The sequence below is a fragment of the Anser anser genome (genome assembly GCF_964211835.1).
Source record: "Anser anser genome assembly, chromosome: 10".
Classification (NCBI taxonomy): domain Eukaryota; kingdom Metazoa; phylum Chordata; class Aves; order Anseriformes; family Anatidae; genus Anser; species Anser anser.
This window is the reverse complement of record NC_139730.1, coordinates 3,698,543-3,716,858: the sequence shown is the minus strand read 5'-3', so window position 1 is coordinate 3,716,858 and position 18,316 is coordinate 3,698,543. Positions and strand designations below refer to the sequence as shown.

At 40.6% G+C, this 18,316-nt stretch overlaps 1 protein-coding gene and 1 long non-coding RNA gene across 9 annotated transcripts in view; one reads left to right on the top strand and one right to left on the bottom strand.

Moving 5' to 3' along the window:
- The window catches only part of CERS3 (ceramide synthase 3), a 54,790-nt gene that overhangs the window by 29,531 nt on the left and 6,943 nt on the right, over positions 1-18,316 (bottom strand). For 6 of the 8 annotated variants that reach the window (XM_083849752.1, XM_083849750.1, XM_083849749.1 and 3 more), the window contains 3 exons: positions 7,705-7,887; positions 5,766-5,883; positions 3,565-3,683 (listed from right to left, as the gene is read on the bottom strand). In XM_083849752.1, the coding sequence (XP_083705878.1) occupies positions 3,565-3,683; positions 5,766-5,883; positions 7,705-7,886 (419 nt within the window). In that variant the 5' untranslated portion in view covers position 7,887. Of the gene's footprint in view, positions 1-3,564; positions 3,684-5,765; positions 5,884-7,704; positions 7,888-12,191; positions 14,091-16,578; positions 16,716-18,316 lie in introns of those variants that run through there. The other 2 variants (XM_083849748.1, XM_083849751.1) reach the window with 2 other exon arrangements.
- On the top strand, positions 14,363-18,288 carry LOC310904676. Its single transcript, XR_014588523.1, has 2 exons — positions 14,363-16,051; positions 17,521-18,288. It is a non-coding gene; the product is annotated as an uncharacterized lncRNA (long non-coding RNA).

The following is an 18,316-nucleotide window of genomic DNA, read 5'->3' as shown; positions in this document are numbered from 1 at the left end:
ACAATACAGATATCTTGCTTGTGCTTATTGCAGAGAATCTCCAGCCAGGCTCAAGCTGATCAAGCTAAAAGTTACAGCAAATTGTAATAAATTCCGTAAAAATTAAATGCTTGATGACAGCAACCTTTCCCACTGTATCAGTTCCTCCTGTTTAGTCCAACGTGAATATTCATCTCACAGCTCAATATCAGCAGACAACCTTCCAGCCACATAGCATATACTTTCCAATCGGATCAAACATTGTGAATGCTGTCACCAACAGCGACTTGTTTCAATTACTGAGCTAATTTCTTTTGATTCTTTTTTGTTTTGTTTTTAAACACCAGTTGTTGAAAACTGGGGAGCTCTACGACGCTTTAACAGATGCAGTGTAAGCTTTTATCTTACTGCACAGGCCTGGATTACCCATAAACCTCAATCTTTGACTAGGTTTGCCTGCATTTAACTAGGCCTGATCTAAGCTGTTTGTGGTTTAAATGCATATCCATCAAGGCAGATAAAACTCGCAGATTTTCATCACTGATCTGGTAAGTCAGCAAAGGGAAAAAAAATTTCCTGTGTATCTTAGGGAACCGAAACTATGTTGTTGCTTATGTATGGGAGAGCAGGATGCTGTGATTTGGAGCCAGCAATCAGCGTTGTGATGACTCTGGAACCTGCGTGGGAGGTATTGTCCCTGGGACTGGGTGTGGCTGGAGACTCAGCCAGAGCGTTCCCACTCCCACCTCTACAGGTGATGGAAAACTTCTTCCTTTGCCCTTTTCTCCTCTTCTGGAACAAGCCTGACCTTTCCCAGAGCAACTCTTCAAGGTCAGTAGGAAAATGCTGCAGGACATCACGTGCTGAGAGAGGTCATAATCTCAGAGAAAGGCACGCGGCCCCAGACTTGGTGAGAACGTCTCATGGAACAAGAAGTATCCCAGATGAGAACAGCAAACAGCCTCCCAGAAAAGCGATTTGCTAAAAAGGAGAAAAAGCCTTGACAAGAACACTGCTTATGCTAGCACTAATTGATTGAGAGATGTATAAAAATGATGATTGTGGTCTTTGGCAAACAGTAATGAAGTGTCATTTGAGAGATGATGAGACTAGGAAGAGCAGCCCCTCCTTTCTGAGCCCTGCATTACCTGGAGGCTGATATCCCAGGTGAAAGAATGAGACGTTCAAAAGACTGAGCCAGCATTTTAAAAGAGAAACAAATAAAGAAAAATCGAGGACATGGGATGCTGGAGACTAGACAAGACGATATGTCTCATGCCCACGGAAGAAGTTAAGAAAACAATTACAGAATTGCCACCAGATACACTGGTAATAAGCAATCGTTCTACATTTCTACTTTGAAGCATCTTTCCTAAGATGATGAAAAACCACCCACTGCACAGACAGAGAAATTCAAATGGCAGAAATCAGTACAGAAATGGAAGTGGAGAGGGGAACTCACAAGTAATACCTTGCTCAGAGTTAACCAAGAGATCTAGGGAAAACACCACTGTGTCATAGGACAGACCTCACACGGGGGCTGATCTGCCATCAGGTCTCCTCGTATTTCAAGCAGAGGTGCAAGGAGTCCAGTGGACATCGCTGGACTGATCCTGTGTTCAGGGTGAAGTGCATGCTTCAGTGACTTCCTGAATCAGACCCAAAGCACAGAGCACCTAGTACAACCGCACCACTGGTCCCCAGCCCTACAAGTCTATGGAATGAATGCACTTGGCTGTAAGCACTCAGTGCTTCAGATGAACTCATCGTACGTACAAGACTGCCAGAGCACTACCTCATTTTGCATTTAGCCAAGCTTTTTTTTATGAATTTGGTTAACAAAACCCAAAGTAAAATTCACCCAAATTCACCAAACCGTACACAACGCGTGCCTTTTAAACTCTGATTCTGGCCACCAGAGACAGCCCAGAACAACAACTACATAAAAGGATCTTTCTGACTTAACTTTAGGAATCTTCTCTCAAAACTTTTCTCTTAAACTGAGTCTAACAAAAAAGAATTTAATAGGTGAAGTTAAAGGCTGGCGAGTCTTTTAAGGCAGGGAAGGTTTCATGCAAAGGACTTTCCAAACCCCAGTGTTGCTTAACAAGGAGCACTAATAGCTTAAGTATGGTTTAGAACTGGCTCATCAGATTTTCCTTGTGATTCAGAAGAATGATCCTGTAGATTGAAGGCTTTCAAAAATGTCATAACGCTCGTAACACTGACTACTAGCATGGAATAACTCTGTTCCTTATTTGTTGCCTTGAAAATTATATCCAATTAAATTCACTGACAAAGAGCAGAGCAAGGTTCACAAAATTGCACAAGAAAAACCTGCTTGCTTCATTCTCACTCAGGCTGCCAAGCAAGTTTTAATTTCAGTCTTCGGCTGTGTATAACTAGAGACATGGACGCATGGCAGGCAGCTCGTGTATCGATAGCAGGAAATCTTATTGTCACTTGCAAAACAAAGTTAACTGATCCACAAAACAACAGCAGAAGAAAAAAAAAAAAGAACACCAGTTTGCCAAGACAGTTTATTCAACTCAGGCTTCATAGCAACACACCTCTGTCTGTCAACTGGATTTATGCCCAGAGGAGATCAAATCATTATCATATTGATTCGCACAAAGTAATCTTGATAAACTACTCAACTTTGAGCTTTTAACCTTCGTTCTTTAAGCTAATCTATACTAAAAGAGGTCAAATAATATCATCATGTGAATTTTGCCGAGGTAATCACGCTAGCCAAAAGCCCAGATAGTCAGGACATTAGGAAAGAGTTTTACACTGGTACAGTTAGTTTCAGTAGCAAAAAGGGTTGAGCTACATAAGCAAAGCCACGCTGCCTATTTGGGGATTTCCAATTTGTATGAGATTTTGGATAACACTGGAATAGTTAATTAGTAAAATGTTTATGTATGGGGAAGTTCTCGCACGCTTGTGGAAAATCAGACTCTTGAATGCCTTTCCAGTTTTCAATCATATGCAGGAGGACGTTTTTAAACTTTTTTTACATATTCATTGTTATCACTCAGAATTACTCAATGGCCCACCCTCATTAGCAGATTTAAACTCATGTTCCATATGGTACCCTGTGCTCAAGCTGTAACACCTACCACTTAATTAGGATGCCAGGAATCCTGCTCTTGAACTCACTTCTATACACACATTATATCATCCCAAGATAAAAATATGGATACATATTTAAACAGTGAATAAGCATTTTTGTTCCCTTATGATTACAGGCAGACAGACAAGTGTTTTCCTATTCTCTACATGTTTTCATCAAGTGTTACATACCAAGAGCCTACAAATAAATCCATTATTACACACCAAAGAAATCTAAAATATTTTGGAGTGTTCCCCTCCCCCCCAAGAAACTGTAAGCCTAATATTTTTAAGTCACAGGATTTGGAGAAATGCTAGTAGATCCTTTCAATTTGTTTGCATATGCACAAACCAAAACCCTAGTCAGACAGACACAGCTTTCTGGAAACAATCCCCCACCCAACAGGGCATCTGAGGATCTCACTCACTTTCCAAAACAAAAACCCATAATAAAGAAAAGACTTTTCTTACAAAGCTTCCTGGAATTTCCTAAGCACAGTTGGGATCTCAAGGTTTCGCCGTCTCCTAAACCACTTTTCCACCAAATGGACTGTACAGTTGCACTTTTTGGCAAGGCCTTGAATCTCTGACTGCAAAAAATGGAAGAGCATTAGCAACAAGATCTACAGCAGTGTCATCTTCATTTATTTTGTACTTCACATATCAGCTTCCCACAATTGTAAGACCTTCATTTAAAAATATTACTAATATTAACTGTCCATGGTATTGTAACTTTGAGCCTTCCTGGCTTAATTTTTAAATGACATTCACAGAAATACTGGGTTTTCAAGACACTAATTTACGATAATAAATCAAGCATGAAATGTATGGGGTCTACAAATAGTGCTATTGCCTTTCTGATGGCTTCTGATAACTTAAAAAAATGCAACTTTTTCTACCAAGCAAGTGGTTCAGCAGGGGGTAACTTTGTGGAGTGCCACATACTGGTGCACGTAGACCTTGCATCCAATATTTTACCTTACATAATCATTAGACTGCATTTAAATGAGTCTTTCAGGTAAGACAGTGTTAAGGTGAGCTGGGCTCTGTTCCCAAATCCAACGTTCTGCCATGCAGCAGGGCAAGTCACTTAAGCTTACTGAGCAAAATCCAGAGTGCCTCCTTTCGACACCTAAAAATAAATTAGGGCTACAGCAGTCGCCTAAAATCTATCTTGCCTTTCAAGCACAGCTGCCAGTTGTCTGTGCTTTATCTGTACTCCAAAGGTGAAGTGGCTCTGCTCTGCAGCCATGCCAGCGTGCACCAAGCACGAGGTAATCCCTCCTACTCTAATGACTAGGGGTAACGAGCTGCCTCCTCCTTCAGCCACATGATTCTTGTATTTCTGGGTGCTCGGTGCCCCACCTGCAGCTTGTAGGCTTCCTCCCTCTCCTCCATCCTAAGAGGCAGAATGTGTGGGCTGACCTCCCCTGAGGCAGCTGCAGGAGCAGAGGCATCCCTGGGGAAGTTCTTTCCCTCCAAGGCTGGTATGCAAATAGTGGGTGGCAGCAGCACTGCCTCCGCCAAGGTAAGCCCTGTTCAGTTAGTCTCCTTCCCTTGGAACCAAGCTCTGGTATGTGAGCAAAGGCACCTCAGCTGCTGGGGAGGGCAGGACTGCAAACAGGCTCTGTGTTCAGCCCATCCTGCGGGCTGAAGAGCTCTCTACTTGCCATACGGGAATACTGACTTTGTTTTGACAGACGATGGAGCCTAGATGCCCTCAATCGCCAGCCAGGCCTCTGTGCACTCAGACATGCTGGTTCCTACGCCAGACACATAGAAGAGGCAGTCTGAATCATTCCTGTGTACCAAGAAGTATAAAAATGCAAATTCTGTGCTTCCCTTCAGAGATTAATTGTCAAACTGCACTCATGCAGAAGGAAGTTATGAAACAGAGATCAGGATACTTGGCCAGATAGAGTAGAGCTCACATGTGAACATGAATACATCTACTCCTGACAACATCAGGCCAAAACCACAGTAAGAGAGCAGCAGAGTCAGGGACAGAATGCAAAATTCCACATATCAATAATCATTGACTGAGCTTATCTTTCTTTTAAAAAACAGCGTAGGAAAACTGCAATCGTTCGGTATTTGTAGTTAAGTGAACTTCCTGAGGCTGCATTCGCAGCAAGGTACCTGTTTCCCATCAACAATCAGGTTGCTTCACGTTTTGAGATAGTAAGTGTTGGCTTTTATCATTTTCTTGTTCAAATTTAAAAATCAACAGCAAGTTAACATAAAGATTGTTTTTCTTTCTTACATAAACCAAGAGTAAGTATGCAGCAATATAACAGATCAAACAGCTTCCATACCAGTGTTCCAATATTACTGCTAGCAATAAATATGATAGCACTTTCCAACAACAGATGTCAGCTGATGTTTTCTCCAGGCAGAATGAGTTAAAGATGGAGCACTGATCTTCATTGGAAATAATACTAACAGTCTAGCCTAGAACAGTATGCCAGAAAATTAAACATCTTAAACATATTTTCTGTTTTGGATGCTATATACCCTTGTCAGCAGAACAGCAACATAAACCCAAATAAATTAAGTCATCTGTCAATCAGCTGGAACTCATCCCACGATGTCATTGCTAATGGCTTATTGAAACAGTAAAACTTGGGATTTTCCAAAAGCCAAAACTACTTTAAAAGAATGAGAATCCTTACTTGGGATGGGTGTTTTGAGCACTCCCGGAAATAACTCTCTAAAACAGGATTAGGCTGTGGCTTCACACGTCTTACATTCTTTATACCTAAGGCTTTTGCTAGAGGTATAGCAATATATCTGAAAAGACACAAAATGAAAAGATTAAAAAACACAACACAGTTACAAGACCTCAGCTATTCTCATACCAGGATATGAACAAAGTAAATCTGAAGCATTGTAATCTGCTATAGCATATGACTGCTCCATGAGAACAAGTAATCTCCCTTTAACTAATCCCAAGACAGAATCACAGCATATTAGCAATTATGAAAAAAAAAAAAAGTAGAAAAAAATTAGACAACCACTTGATTTTCTGGTCCTGAAATGCTCTGAAACTATAGAAAAAATCCTGATTTTTATGTCCTTGTCTTTTTCACAGACACATGTGAGTTAAGCAATAGTTAAGGGAACATGAAACGTGAACAGATGATGGAAGACTGCTACTGGGATAATTTCTCCTGGTGACAGGTAGTCACTTAGCACACTGTTACGCTGGGCTACCACGGCCCAGAAAACAGGATTCTGCATGTGGCCTCTAGCCAGTGGCACACAGCAACTTCCCCAGAAACTGAAGGCTTCTCCTTCTCTTCCATTTTCCACTATAAGAAGCTGCAAAGCCAACTGCTTTGCTCTTCTACTTGGGCAGGCTTTTCTGGAGTGAAAAAAAAAAAAAGCCCCTTCCTCTCTGCTGATATCAGCAATTGATTCCCTATTACTCATAGCAGCGGTCAGTTTTCTTCATTCATGGGCCGATTCACTGCACGCCAGATGTAAGGGCTAATTATTCATATGAGCAACTTCCAATAGCAGTGCAGTGAGACAGTTGGGTAAGCATTTACTCAGGAGACACTGTACATGGTTATAAACATATGAACCAAATTACTTTTGATCTCTAATATGAATGATCTTATCTGGTTCTGTTTTAAGTCTGTCCAACTTACGACATTCCAAATTTCCTCATTCTATCCTGAAATACTTACAAAAAAACTACTAATCACATTTTTTAGAGAAAAAAAAAGTCAAATAAAACTAATAAAACTGAAACAAATAAGTAAATGCATTGAAAATATTAATATATTCATAGCTTTCTTCTATGGTGCCAATCTTTGCCCATCTCGTAAGATTCCAGTTGCAGAAGTAAGCCATTTAGGTTGGAAATTAGGAGAAATTTCTTCTCAGAAAGAGTTGCCAGGCATTGGGATGGGTTGCCTAGGGAGGTGGTGGAGTCACCGTCCCTCAACGTGTTTAAGGAAAGGTTGGATGTGGTGCTCAGGGACATGGTTTAGTGGGTGATGGTGGTAGGGGGATGGTTGGACCAGATGATCTTGGAGGGCTTTTCCAACTTTAATGATTCTTTGGTCATTAAACCAGAGTGAGAAAAAAAAAGCATCAGCATTACTAGCTCTGCAGAAAATGTTCACATGAAACTTTGAGATCCCTCCAGTCTGCCTAGATTTGCTACAACTGGACACCTTTGATTTATCAGCCTCACACTGGTGTCCTGGGGAAGGATCTAACAAAAGAAGAGGTCTGGAGGACAAATAACTCTACTCTTCCACCAAAGGAGAAAAAGCAAAAGGAATCCAAAATGTTTCTGAAAGAATTGTATCTCTAGTGGAAGGAGATGATCAGAATTATCCAAATGCTGTTCTAGAAAAGCTGTATAGAAATGCTTTCTGCCCAGGTTGGACCACAATTGCACGTTCCTGATAGTGAAAAACATTTCCCAGGTTTTCATCTTCAATATTATCTGTAGTAGGTATTTTTAGCAGACTCCCAACTAATCCTCTGTTACGAAATCTTTAGATCAATATTCTTATGTTATCTTATTTTTCAATTATATTTTTTTAGCATTAACAACGACTAACAAGAGTATAAAATGGAATTTATGTTTCTTACCTTTCACTGAGGAATCGGATAATCAGCAATACAAAAGCATATGGTATTGTGGCATACAACTGATGTGGTTTTGGAAAGACAAGGCCATCACGGTCTACAAAATGTGCCCATGTGACGTTGATAGGCATCCATATATTCTCCCACCAGAACCAGCTGTTGAGTGTCTTTAATATGTGCGCCATGCTAAGCAAATAAAATGATAATTAAAAATTAGTCGTGTCATATTAAAAAGAAAATGCATGAAAGGAAACGTGGTACAAGCAAATAACACGGGAGACCTGGGTCCCACGCTCTCCTGGTCTGCACAGGTTGCGCTTGTAGTGCAGGTCCAAAAGAGGCACTCAAGAGAGCTACTGCAGGCACTGGAGATACGTTCAGGTGTTCCCTGATTGATTTATCACAGCAAACAGCCCTAGCAGGTGAGGTCTGCAACTCTGTCAGTTTTCTCAGGAGAGACAGGAGGAAAGAAATCAATCCATAAATCATTTGGAAGTTAAAAACCCATCATTTAGAGCACGTAGCTGGGATTATAATCCAGCGGAAGAGAAAATAATAGAGCCAAATCTTACACTGGTATAAATGAATGCAGATCTTAAAAAAAAAAAAAATGCAGATTTTGAAATCTGATCTCTCACTTCAGTCATTCAAACTAAATTATTTAATATGTGGTCAAATATTTTACAATAATAATTTATAATTATCATACAGTTACACAAAAGACACTAAAGAGAACTCATCTTCTCTACACTGCCTTTCTAAATTAAATATAAAGGGGCGGGAGAGTGGAAAGAAATGAGAGAGTCCAAGGGGTGACTTAGTTCTGTATAGTGAAGACATTTTGCTGCTGAGCTACTGCTGCTTCATGTGTGGGTTGTAGCACACCCCTCACTCCTGATTTTGCAAATACCACTACGCACAGGACCAAGTATAAAAGTTACAGTGCACAGCAAGCTTATTTGGGGATTTACAAGAAATACTGTGATTTAAGTGTCACCAAACCCTGGATCAGAAGAAAATACCAAAAATCTGTTCTCAAAGGAAAAAAATGTTTCATTTAAAACAAAATACTTTATTCTTTTAAAAGTCTAATTTTCAACCTTTCCATTCTTCATTACGTATTTAGAAACATATTTGTTATCCCTCATTTAGTTGTAAGAACTTCACGGAAGTGTTATATATCCGATAAAAATATTCTAAAATAGAATTAAAATAGAAGTCACTATTATATTTTCCATAAGGCTGAAATAAGTAGTTTATCTACAATTTCCATGAGTAATAAATGGAAATAACTTCTTTCCATAGTAAATTTTCCTGTAAACCAGAAAAAATATGAGGAAAGAATTGACTTCACGGAACCATAGTTTCAGTGAGGAAACGTTTGAGCCGGGAGAATTTTGTCAAGTCTCCTAGTGGTGGACTTGCTCCTGGAAGAGCTGACAGTGATACATTTGCATAGGATCAAGTGGCAAAATCAGATCGTGCTCAGGACATAGCAGCTCAGGCCCTTCCACGATCATCCAGTATTGAGCAGGGGCCACACAACCTCAGGTTTGCCTGCAGCCACTGTAAGCTCTCACCTTGTGCACTCACACAGGCTTCCCAGATTCAGAGGGCTCCCTCCAAAACTCCTTTTAATCAATTGCTAATGAGCGATTGCTGCAATCTACACAGGGCTGTTTCCATCGTTCTGCAGACTTGCAGCAGGTTTGTGAAACAGCAACTTGTACCCATCAAACACAGCTGGGTTAACAGGCACCGTGAATCAATTTACTGGTCATGAACAGTAGTCAGCACTGAAATATTAATAACCTTTTAATCTTTTTAAATGCTGAAAGGGGATAGTAAAACCTACTGAATGAATTGTGTGTGTACAAGCAAATGCAAAAATAAAGGACAGAGAAATCACAATTGTTCCTTCCCTGAGACTTTATAAGCCAACCTTCAGCCTAGAGCAATTTTTTACTGCTGAATTATAAACTCCTGGAAGTTGGGATTTATAATGGGGCTGCTAACAGACCCTTTACTACAGCTAGCAGGCGCCATGATAATGAAACAGGGCTTTGAAATGTGACATTTTAGGTCAGACAGAAAGGCTTGCAGACACACTGCTCTGGAAGACCAGGGGAGACGCTCATTACCCACTTGTGCTCTGTTACGTATCTGTATTTTTAAACCAGACTGTGCATTGCAACTTATCACAAACTGCAACCATAATAATGGGCCAGTCTATTAAAACACAGTGGAAAGAGCACTACCAGTCAGACTACGGTGAGATAGGTTGTGACTAAATGTACCCAGTATACTCAAACCCTAGAAAAATTCTGTAGCGTGTATTTTAAAATCGGATTCTTGGGATCTGCAATGCATGTTTTCCTTCCACACATACACGCCTTACCGCATGGCTATCTTTTCAGATCTTCAACTAGTTAATGCATCTCTATTAAACTAAGCTCCCAATTACACGTGCTTAATCTTACTATTTAAGGGAATGTTGGAATGTGGGGGTCTGATCCAGAGTCCCCAAATTTTAGAAGAAATCCTTGCTCACGGACACCAAATACAGTCTGAAAGGTGGTTCTCTAAACTCCCCCATGTGCAGTCCCCTTGGATTTCCTACAGGTTTTTGCCTGACACACCGGTGATTAGACCATCCCTGATTAATGTCGTCCATCGTCCAAGTGATTATTATAAACCTATAAAACTGTTGATGAGGTTCCATACCTGTTTGCAGCCTATTCTTATGCTTCATTAACCTTAAACTGGACTTTCACCCTACCTCCAATCTGCTCTCACTGCAGCAAACCAGGTCATCCCCCTGGCAGTCTTGGAGATTTCCATCTTCCTAATAGCAGCTTTTAAACACTTGGGCTGTTTCCCTGTCTCCGTTCAGTCTCAGTCCTCAAGAAGATGTTCCTGGAGCACCTGGAAGGTGAGCAAGTCCTCCCAAACACACGTAGGCAGCAGCACTCGGTGCATTTCAGTATCCTTTTGTGCCTTCTTTGCTCTTAGTGGCTGACAGCTGTGGCTGTGTGATCAAGAAGCCTTATTGCTCAACCTCAAATCGTGGTGGTCACAAAACATACAGGGACTCCATGAACACTCTTCTGTTGCATACATCATATAAAAGCAAGGTTCTCTTCTGTATTATAAACAAGCCATGGGCCTTTCAGCTTGCTGAGAAATCTCCTGAAACCCACGTGTGCTTTGTATATTTTTTCTGTATTAAAAGGAAACTGAGGCCCAAGAGAAGCCTCCATCTCAGGAAGAACCGCTCAAGGCAAATTACTTGGGAATAGCTCAGCGCTAGCTTTATCTATCATCACCTTCTCCACATACTTGCTACTTCCTATAAACCTTGACAAAAATGAGTATTGGAACTCAGTTACGATTTTTAAAAATTAACCCATCTATTACCCCATCCCCTCTGCCCCAAAAGCTATTTTAATGTCCCCATAGCGTCACCGACAGAAGTGATTCAGCTCTCTGGCTTACTCACCATACCTACGGCAATCCCTGTCCCAGACACTAATCCCCATTATCAGCCTTCTCCACATTACGACTTGACTGCTTCCGTTTAAATTATTTACTTTGAATCATTTTGACCCTAAACAATGGCTGTGTGGTGTGTGAAATGAGAAGCCAGATGATGGAGAATAAGTGATGAAGGCACACAGGTCATTTGTCTCCAGCCAACTTTGTCTGTTAGAAAAAACATATCTGCATATGCAGATGTCCCCTCCTGATTATTAGCTTCCTGGGACAATTGTGGCAGAGGGACTTCTCAGGGCCCCTTATTTCCACAGCTGGCAGTTCACCAGGCAAGAGCAGAAATGGCAGAGAGCAAACTCTGCTTTCAGGCCACATCAAGCTAAAGGCACATTGCCAGTGCCATAAGAAAGAAAATTTTCCCGTTATTGTTGGTCCTGTCCCCACCCCACCCACACCACCAAAACAAGGACTATGGTTCTGGCATACTACAGGTAGACGGGACTCAAGCACTTAGATATAATTTAAAGGACGCTGTCTATACTGTTCATTTTTGGTTTAAACCCAGTGATTTTCAGCAGCTTGTTGGCAGGTCAGGACCCCCTTGGCCATATAGTCTCATGCTGAGAACACCATGCACCCATGCTGAGAACATTCATGCACCCATACCACGAGTGGAAGAGAAGTCATCCACCACAGGCCCTCTTGCGGAAGGGACAAATAACCAGGCAGAAGTCTTTCATCTGTCCCTTCCGCCACCCAGGGACAGGGCCTAGGAGCAGTGACAGCAAGGCGGACAGGCATCTCTTGAGGCAGTGCCTGGCACTGGGTGGAAAACAGGAGAACCAGTTCCTCAGTACTTGGGCAAGTGAAGCGTTTTGCAACAAGCTCCTTTCACGCTGCCAAGAAATTTTCACCTCCGAGAAGTGCTACGACTGCAGTTGCCAGGACCCTGGTTTGTTTTTTCAGTAATCAGTGTAGTAAAACTACAGGACACTTACTTTTGCCAGGAGCTTGTGACAACGCAGGCACGTGTTCCAGTACAGCCCAAGTGGTGGCAGCCAGTTCCAGCGCTGGGATCAGGCTGCAGACACCGGATTCCAAAGAAGGCTGATCTCCGTAGTTTGCATGAATTGCCACAAGTGGTTATCCTCCCCTCACACTTCCAAAGAAGCAGCGGCAGCTGCAAAGGCCCAGTCTGTCCTGATCTGGGACCAGCTCTAACAAGAAACTTGAAAGGCTGCCCGGCACAAGCCTCCCATTGCTAGGAGCGCTGAGCTCAGAACTTTTTTTCCTTACGGTTTGTAACGGTGCCAAGGAAGCAACTAGACATGTCAGGTGCGAAAACGACAACAGCTCAGTGACCTATTTTTCTGCTCTACCTAGGGTGGAAAACCTGCCGCTTCCCATATTCACATCCACGCGTCAGCACTGCCAATGTTATTTTCATCAACAAAACTGGAATTTTTACCGTTAACAATAAAATAAAGATATTTTAGAAAAAATGGAAAGTTCGCCTGCATCCTGAAAATTAAACGCTCCAAATAAAGACATCTAATTGCCTCCTTGGTAAGGAAGGATCCCTTCTGTAGCCTAATGGGCTAGTACCAAACAGGAAAATCAGGAATGATTAGTTTAGGAACTGCATCCTTTGTAATTAAAGGAAAGCCTACACAGTTGGGAAGTACCAAAGTGAAGTTTCTTTCCAAACTGGGCTCCTTGGATCCTTGATACAGTCAGTTATAAACAACAAACAAAACAAACAAAAAAAACCCACACTTGTATTTTTAATGATGTTAAGCAAAAAGGGCAAATTTTGGTTTGACAAAAGCTACGTGGTTAGATTTTGAAAAAACAAAGTCAGGAGCTGCTTTGAAGTGCAATTTCTGGCTGCTACAGTCTGGGAAATAATAAATAAATAAATAAATAAAAAGCAGGTAAAGCTTTGATTTTGTTCTCCATGCAAAAGCTCCTGCTCACAAAAACTGAATTTCCAAAACCAGAACTAAGAGAAGGCGATATCCAGGTTTGGATTATGTATTGGGAGAACTTCCCATCCTTATTTATCGAACAAATTAGAAAACCCAACAGATGGGTAACACAAACACGCAAGTGAAAAAAAGCATAATTTCTCTGGGCATCTTTCCTATGCTATCTACTTACTGTGACTCTGGAGGTGTTACAGGGAAAGAATAAATCAGCAAAAAGAATAACACAATCCTCCAACTTCTCTCATCATTTGGAAGAACTGTTTAAGATGGTGCAGTGATTTTGGGGGAAAAAATTATCAAGTGCCCCATGCATCAAAAAGATAGTAAAGCTGTTCCAGGCTGTTGATCTTAAACATTAAACCAAGGTGGTTTAAATGAGTAAATAAAGATCAGATCCACTGTATCACAAGTTCTGGTTTTTGTTTTGCTTAAGACTAAGCAATAAACACAAGAGTTAACACACAAGTTTCAGGAGCAGATTTACGTTCTGTAATACTGGACAGAACATCACCCACAGATTCCCAGCTGTGATCACCGCCGTGAAACTGGTGAAAATATATGGCACCTACACTTTGTTTCTAACAGTTATGCAATGTTTTTCCTACTGATAGCAGAAGCACCGCCTAAAAGATACCTTTAAAAAAATCATACAATTAAAAAAAAATCATTTCAAAACAAAACAAGAAAAACCCACACACGTACAAGGCCAAACTTGTAATAGCTTAGTATTCATGCAAGTGTTGACAGTTGATACTGTGCCACAGAGCCTTTCAACTGTACACCAGCTGCTTTATACATCTTCTGGACCTAAGTGCAACTTGCAAGTTTGGGAGATCATTGGATACAATGCCAGATTAGTTTCTCCACTGGTGATATTTTATGCTAAAAATTTTTAGTCCCTGGGGCAGTAAATGCAAACTTGACCACACAAAATACTCACTCAGTCATCAATTGTTAGTTGTAGGCATGTGCCAGTTGGAGGCATTGCTTGTTTCTGCTTCTTGGCAATGCTTTTTGCAGTTGACTGAACTGTGTTTCATGCCTTACTGACGTAAGAGTTTGAACTATCATTTGTGGAGGCAAGAATTGGATGAAGGATATTGAGTTGATGCTACAGTCTCTCTGCATATTGACTTCTCTCATCTTGTTTGTCCAAGTATTAAATCTCACACAACCTGAGCACATACAAACAGTGGCAGCACAAAATAAAAGAGCAGTTGGACCTTAACGTCAGGTTATTATGATGAAACACTGAAATACTCTATACACATAAAAGAGCTGAATTAAGACTGCTATGAGACCTTTAACTTCAAATTTACTCCCTAACATGGACAAATCTCAACTGTAAACAGTTATATGTGCCTAGTTAGAAGGCAATTAGAATATTTCACTTCTTTTACTATTCTATCACATTACCTTGTAACTTGGTTTCTATTTTGTAGCAGGCCAAAAGAGCACCCAGTAAATCTCAATTAAGGTGGCAAGCAAGTTTTATTACATTTTCCCCTGCTCTCTGGGGGAAAGAGAACCAAAACTGTTCGAAATAATTAATTTTTGAATGAAAGTTACCATGCTCTCTCTACTTAAAGGTAAAACATTTCTGAGCATCTAAATTTGTTTCATTTGATCTCAGGGAGCTTAGGAAAGTGAAAAATAGTTGTCACAAAGTATAGCTAACAGTGCAAACTATGCCTGCTTCAAAGCTTTAAAGTCCCTAATATTGCTAGAGCTGGATAAAGAACTATGAAATAAATCTCTGCAATAACCTTGGGGTAAAAAGAAATTGCAGTTCTACGAAAAAAGCCCGGTCAGAACTACAAGTTCTTAGACGCTTAATTCATAAGTTTGAGCAGACCAAAGAGGGACAGAGTTTACTTCAAGAACTCCTTAGTAAAATTTTTCAGAATGTAAGAAAAAAATCTTTTTAAGTATGACCCTTTTCCTCACGTTATTACTATTAGAGAAACGTGAAAATTAGGTTTTTTTTTAATTTGTTTGTTTTTTACAGCTTACCAGAATTTTATTTGAAATAAAAACTTGAAGTCTATCTTAAAATTCCAAATTGGTTAAAGGAGATTTTACCAGAGGCATGAGCCTTCTTGGTCACATATTTAAGATAAGGGTTAAGAATCATTTGATCAAGAATAAGCATGTTATTAGCAGTAATAAGTACAGCACTGCCACAAAACATGTGAAGGCAATAGAATAATGAGGTACCGGAGAGAGGACCTGAGGGTGTAGAAGCAAAGGATGCAGGTTTCTTCACCTGTACCGTGGATGACTCAACATTTTAAATTAGCCCTTGGTAATTAGGGAAAGGGACAGTGCTGGTGCAGCTGTCCTATTTACAGCTTCCTGAAACAGGGGCTGGTAGACAGTCAAGGTCTTCATCTATCATTTATGCACAGTGACTTTGATCTCCTGTGCATTGATCTCTTCATCACCCTGAAACAGAAGTTAAGTTTGCTGTGCACCCCTGTTCTTATTCCTCCTGTTGGTTATCCCCTCCTTTGTGGTTTTACCTGCCCATACATTCTCCACCCACAAAGCCAACTAGAGGAGGAGCCAGAACATAACTGGTATTTCGTTATTGCAGCCTCTGTTTGGCATCTTCGTGTCATAACAAATGCAAGAGATCTTCAGCTAATGTCTACCTGCACAGCCTCTTCGTCAACAGTGGCACCGCAGCTGAAGGTTTGATCCAAGCTAGGAAGCTAGCTAAAAATAGGTATCCATTCCAAGAAGTAAGAGGAAAAAATGCACAGGGTTCCTCTGTTTGAGGTTTTCTTAGTCTTACTATGAAATAACCCTTTCTGGTAGCTTATTTGAATGTGTTATTCATAGCACCAGATACTTCAGATCTCCAACAGGTAAGTCATATATAAATCTCTGTTAAACCAATTTTTTTTTTTTACAGAATACCTTTTTCTTAAACGTTTAGAGGACAAAATTAGAACTAGCTTTTTCAAGCAACTTGAATTTAAGTTTTCTCTGCAAGTACATTTACATCATTCACCAACGTATTTTTCCTGTTAAAAAATCTTCTTCCCTTCCAGTTCAGAATTAAGCGCTCTTACAAGCACTTAACAGGATTATGATAAAAGATGCAGAAGTACAACCGTAACCTGTACTTCTTTTCTCTAAAAAGAAAAGCAGTTGTCATAGGTTGGAATGCCTATAAAAACTTTGTCATAGGTTAGTAACCTGTAAGATCTCAACACCTATTCCACTCTCCATCCTAAGACGATTATAAGGGTTACTCTAATTTTCCTTTATAAAACAGGCAGCGTTAGAGACCAGCACACGCTAAGAGTTTGGAACATAACCTAACGTAGGGAGGCAGAAAAAAAGAAAGAAAAACATACAAACAAAAACACCAGAAAAAAAAAATTCCTACCTTTATGATGTTGCAGTCAAAGAGAACATAAGCACATTAGCTGGGAAGAGGCATTACGCTCGCTACTTTGACAAAGGTAAACACGCCCTATCTGCACAACTCTTTCAAATTCTTCAGAGACCCACCCAGCAAAGCTGCACTTCAAGATTTCTGACTGAAGGCAATCCTGATGTCATACGTCCAACTCAGTGAAACTCGGGAGTAGTAATGCCGAGCGCCTTCCCTTGTGCTTGTTTCAACACAGCAGGTGAAGAAACGTTCTGAATCACATGGTGTTCTGTTGCATGATGAGAATTTGTCTCAACTTATGTGGCTCTAGACATGCACAGGAAGATGCTGTGCCTGCCGATTGTGCAGGAAAGGAAGTCTCAAACAAGTCACTTCACACCAACGTTTTTAGATGCATTAATAGATAAAGTCAGGGTTTTAAAATAAAGTCAGAGAAAGGTTTCGTCTCCTACTGGCCAGCCCCAGGAATACTTCCAGGCTCAGTCAATTAAATGCTTTACAGGAAGAGTTTCAGTTTCTCAGAAAATATAAAGTGGAATTCTCGAAATACCTAAAGCAGAGGGAAGTTACACTAGCTCAATATATGCTTGGTTAGAGATACCATAATACCATACAAACATGCATTTTACTTAACCCTTTTCCTTTTTTTTTTTTTTTCGGGGGGGGGGGGGGGGGTGGTGGAATGGGGCAGGCTTGCTTTTAATTAATTTAATTCCATGACTGAAGAATAAAGCTGAAAATCATTCCTCAACAGGTCACCCTAGTTTCAAATAATAAAATTAACAGCGTTGTGTTGGCATAACATGATATTCTGATGGGTAGGACATCTCAACGTTGTCAGAAAGGAAGAAAAGAGTATCACTGACAAGCCAAGAGCATCTACATTTCGAATGTGTAGAGAACCTCTTTTTAGCCCTCTCTTTCTGCTTGCAGCCAGCAAACAGCTACCCATACAATAAAAACAGACACGTTGAAGCTGGATCCAAGTTCCACCTCACCCAGCATCCTGTCTCTGAAGGAAGCTGACAGCTACAGAAGAGTACAAGATCAGGTTATGGTAACTGATGCTACCTCCAGCCTTCAGTAGTTTAGGGCTCAGACTCCTAAACCACAGGTGGTTTCTATGCACACAGAAATGGAGCATTCCTTCCTCCTGCACTCCCATCCCTGCCCTTAATTTCCACTAGTCCTTTTGAGTACATGGGAACTTTCATCATAAGACAGCAGTAGAGGTGACCCAGGCAATATTTGGATCCAGTTCATTTGCTTTCCCTCAAAGCAATTCAGGCTGAAATGTTTGCTTTGTTCACATAGCAGGTGTTTAGGTTTTTTTAGGTATTCTTATTTTGCAGCTTTTGCAAGTCTTCAGTCCTTCCCTAAAACTGGGAGTGGTATTCAATAAACTGAAGCACCAGAGAAATATTAAACATGAAAGATTATTTCAGGCAGGTAGTATTATGGCTTTGCTGTTGCTTTAAATTATCTCCATACTTTCCCACATCTGAACCACTCGTATGAACCAAGCAGAACATTTAGGAACACTTTGCCAATTAGGAGAGCCTACAGCAAGCTGATTCATATATCACTTGGCTAATGCCAGTAATATAACAGGTAATTGGCACAAACACCTCTTTCACCTCTTTCTTATGCCTCAATCCATAATTTCTTCACTGTTGCACTAAATTGAAAAAAAAAAAACAACTTTTTTTGACTGGGGCAGATTTGGGGC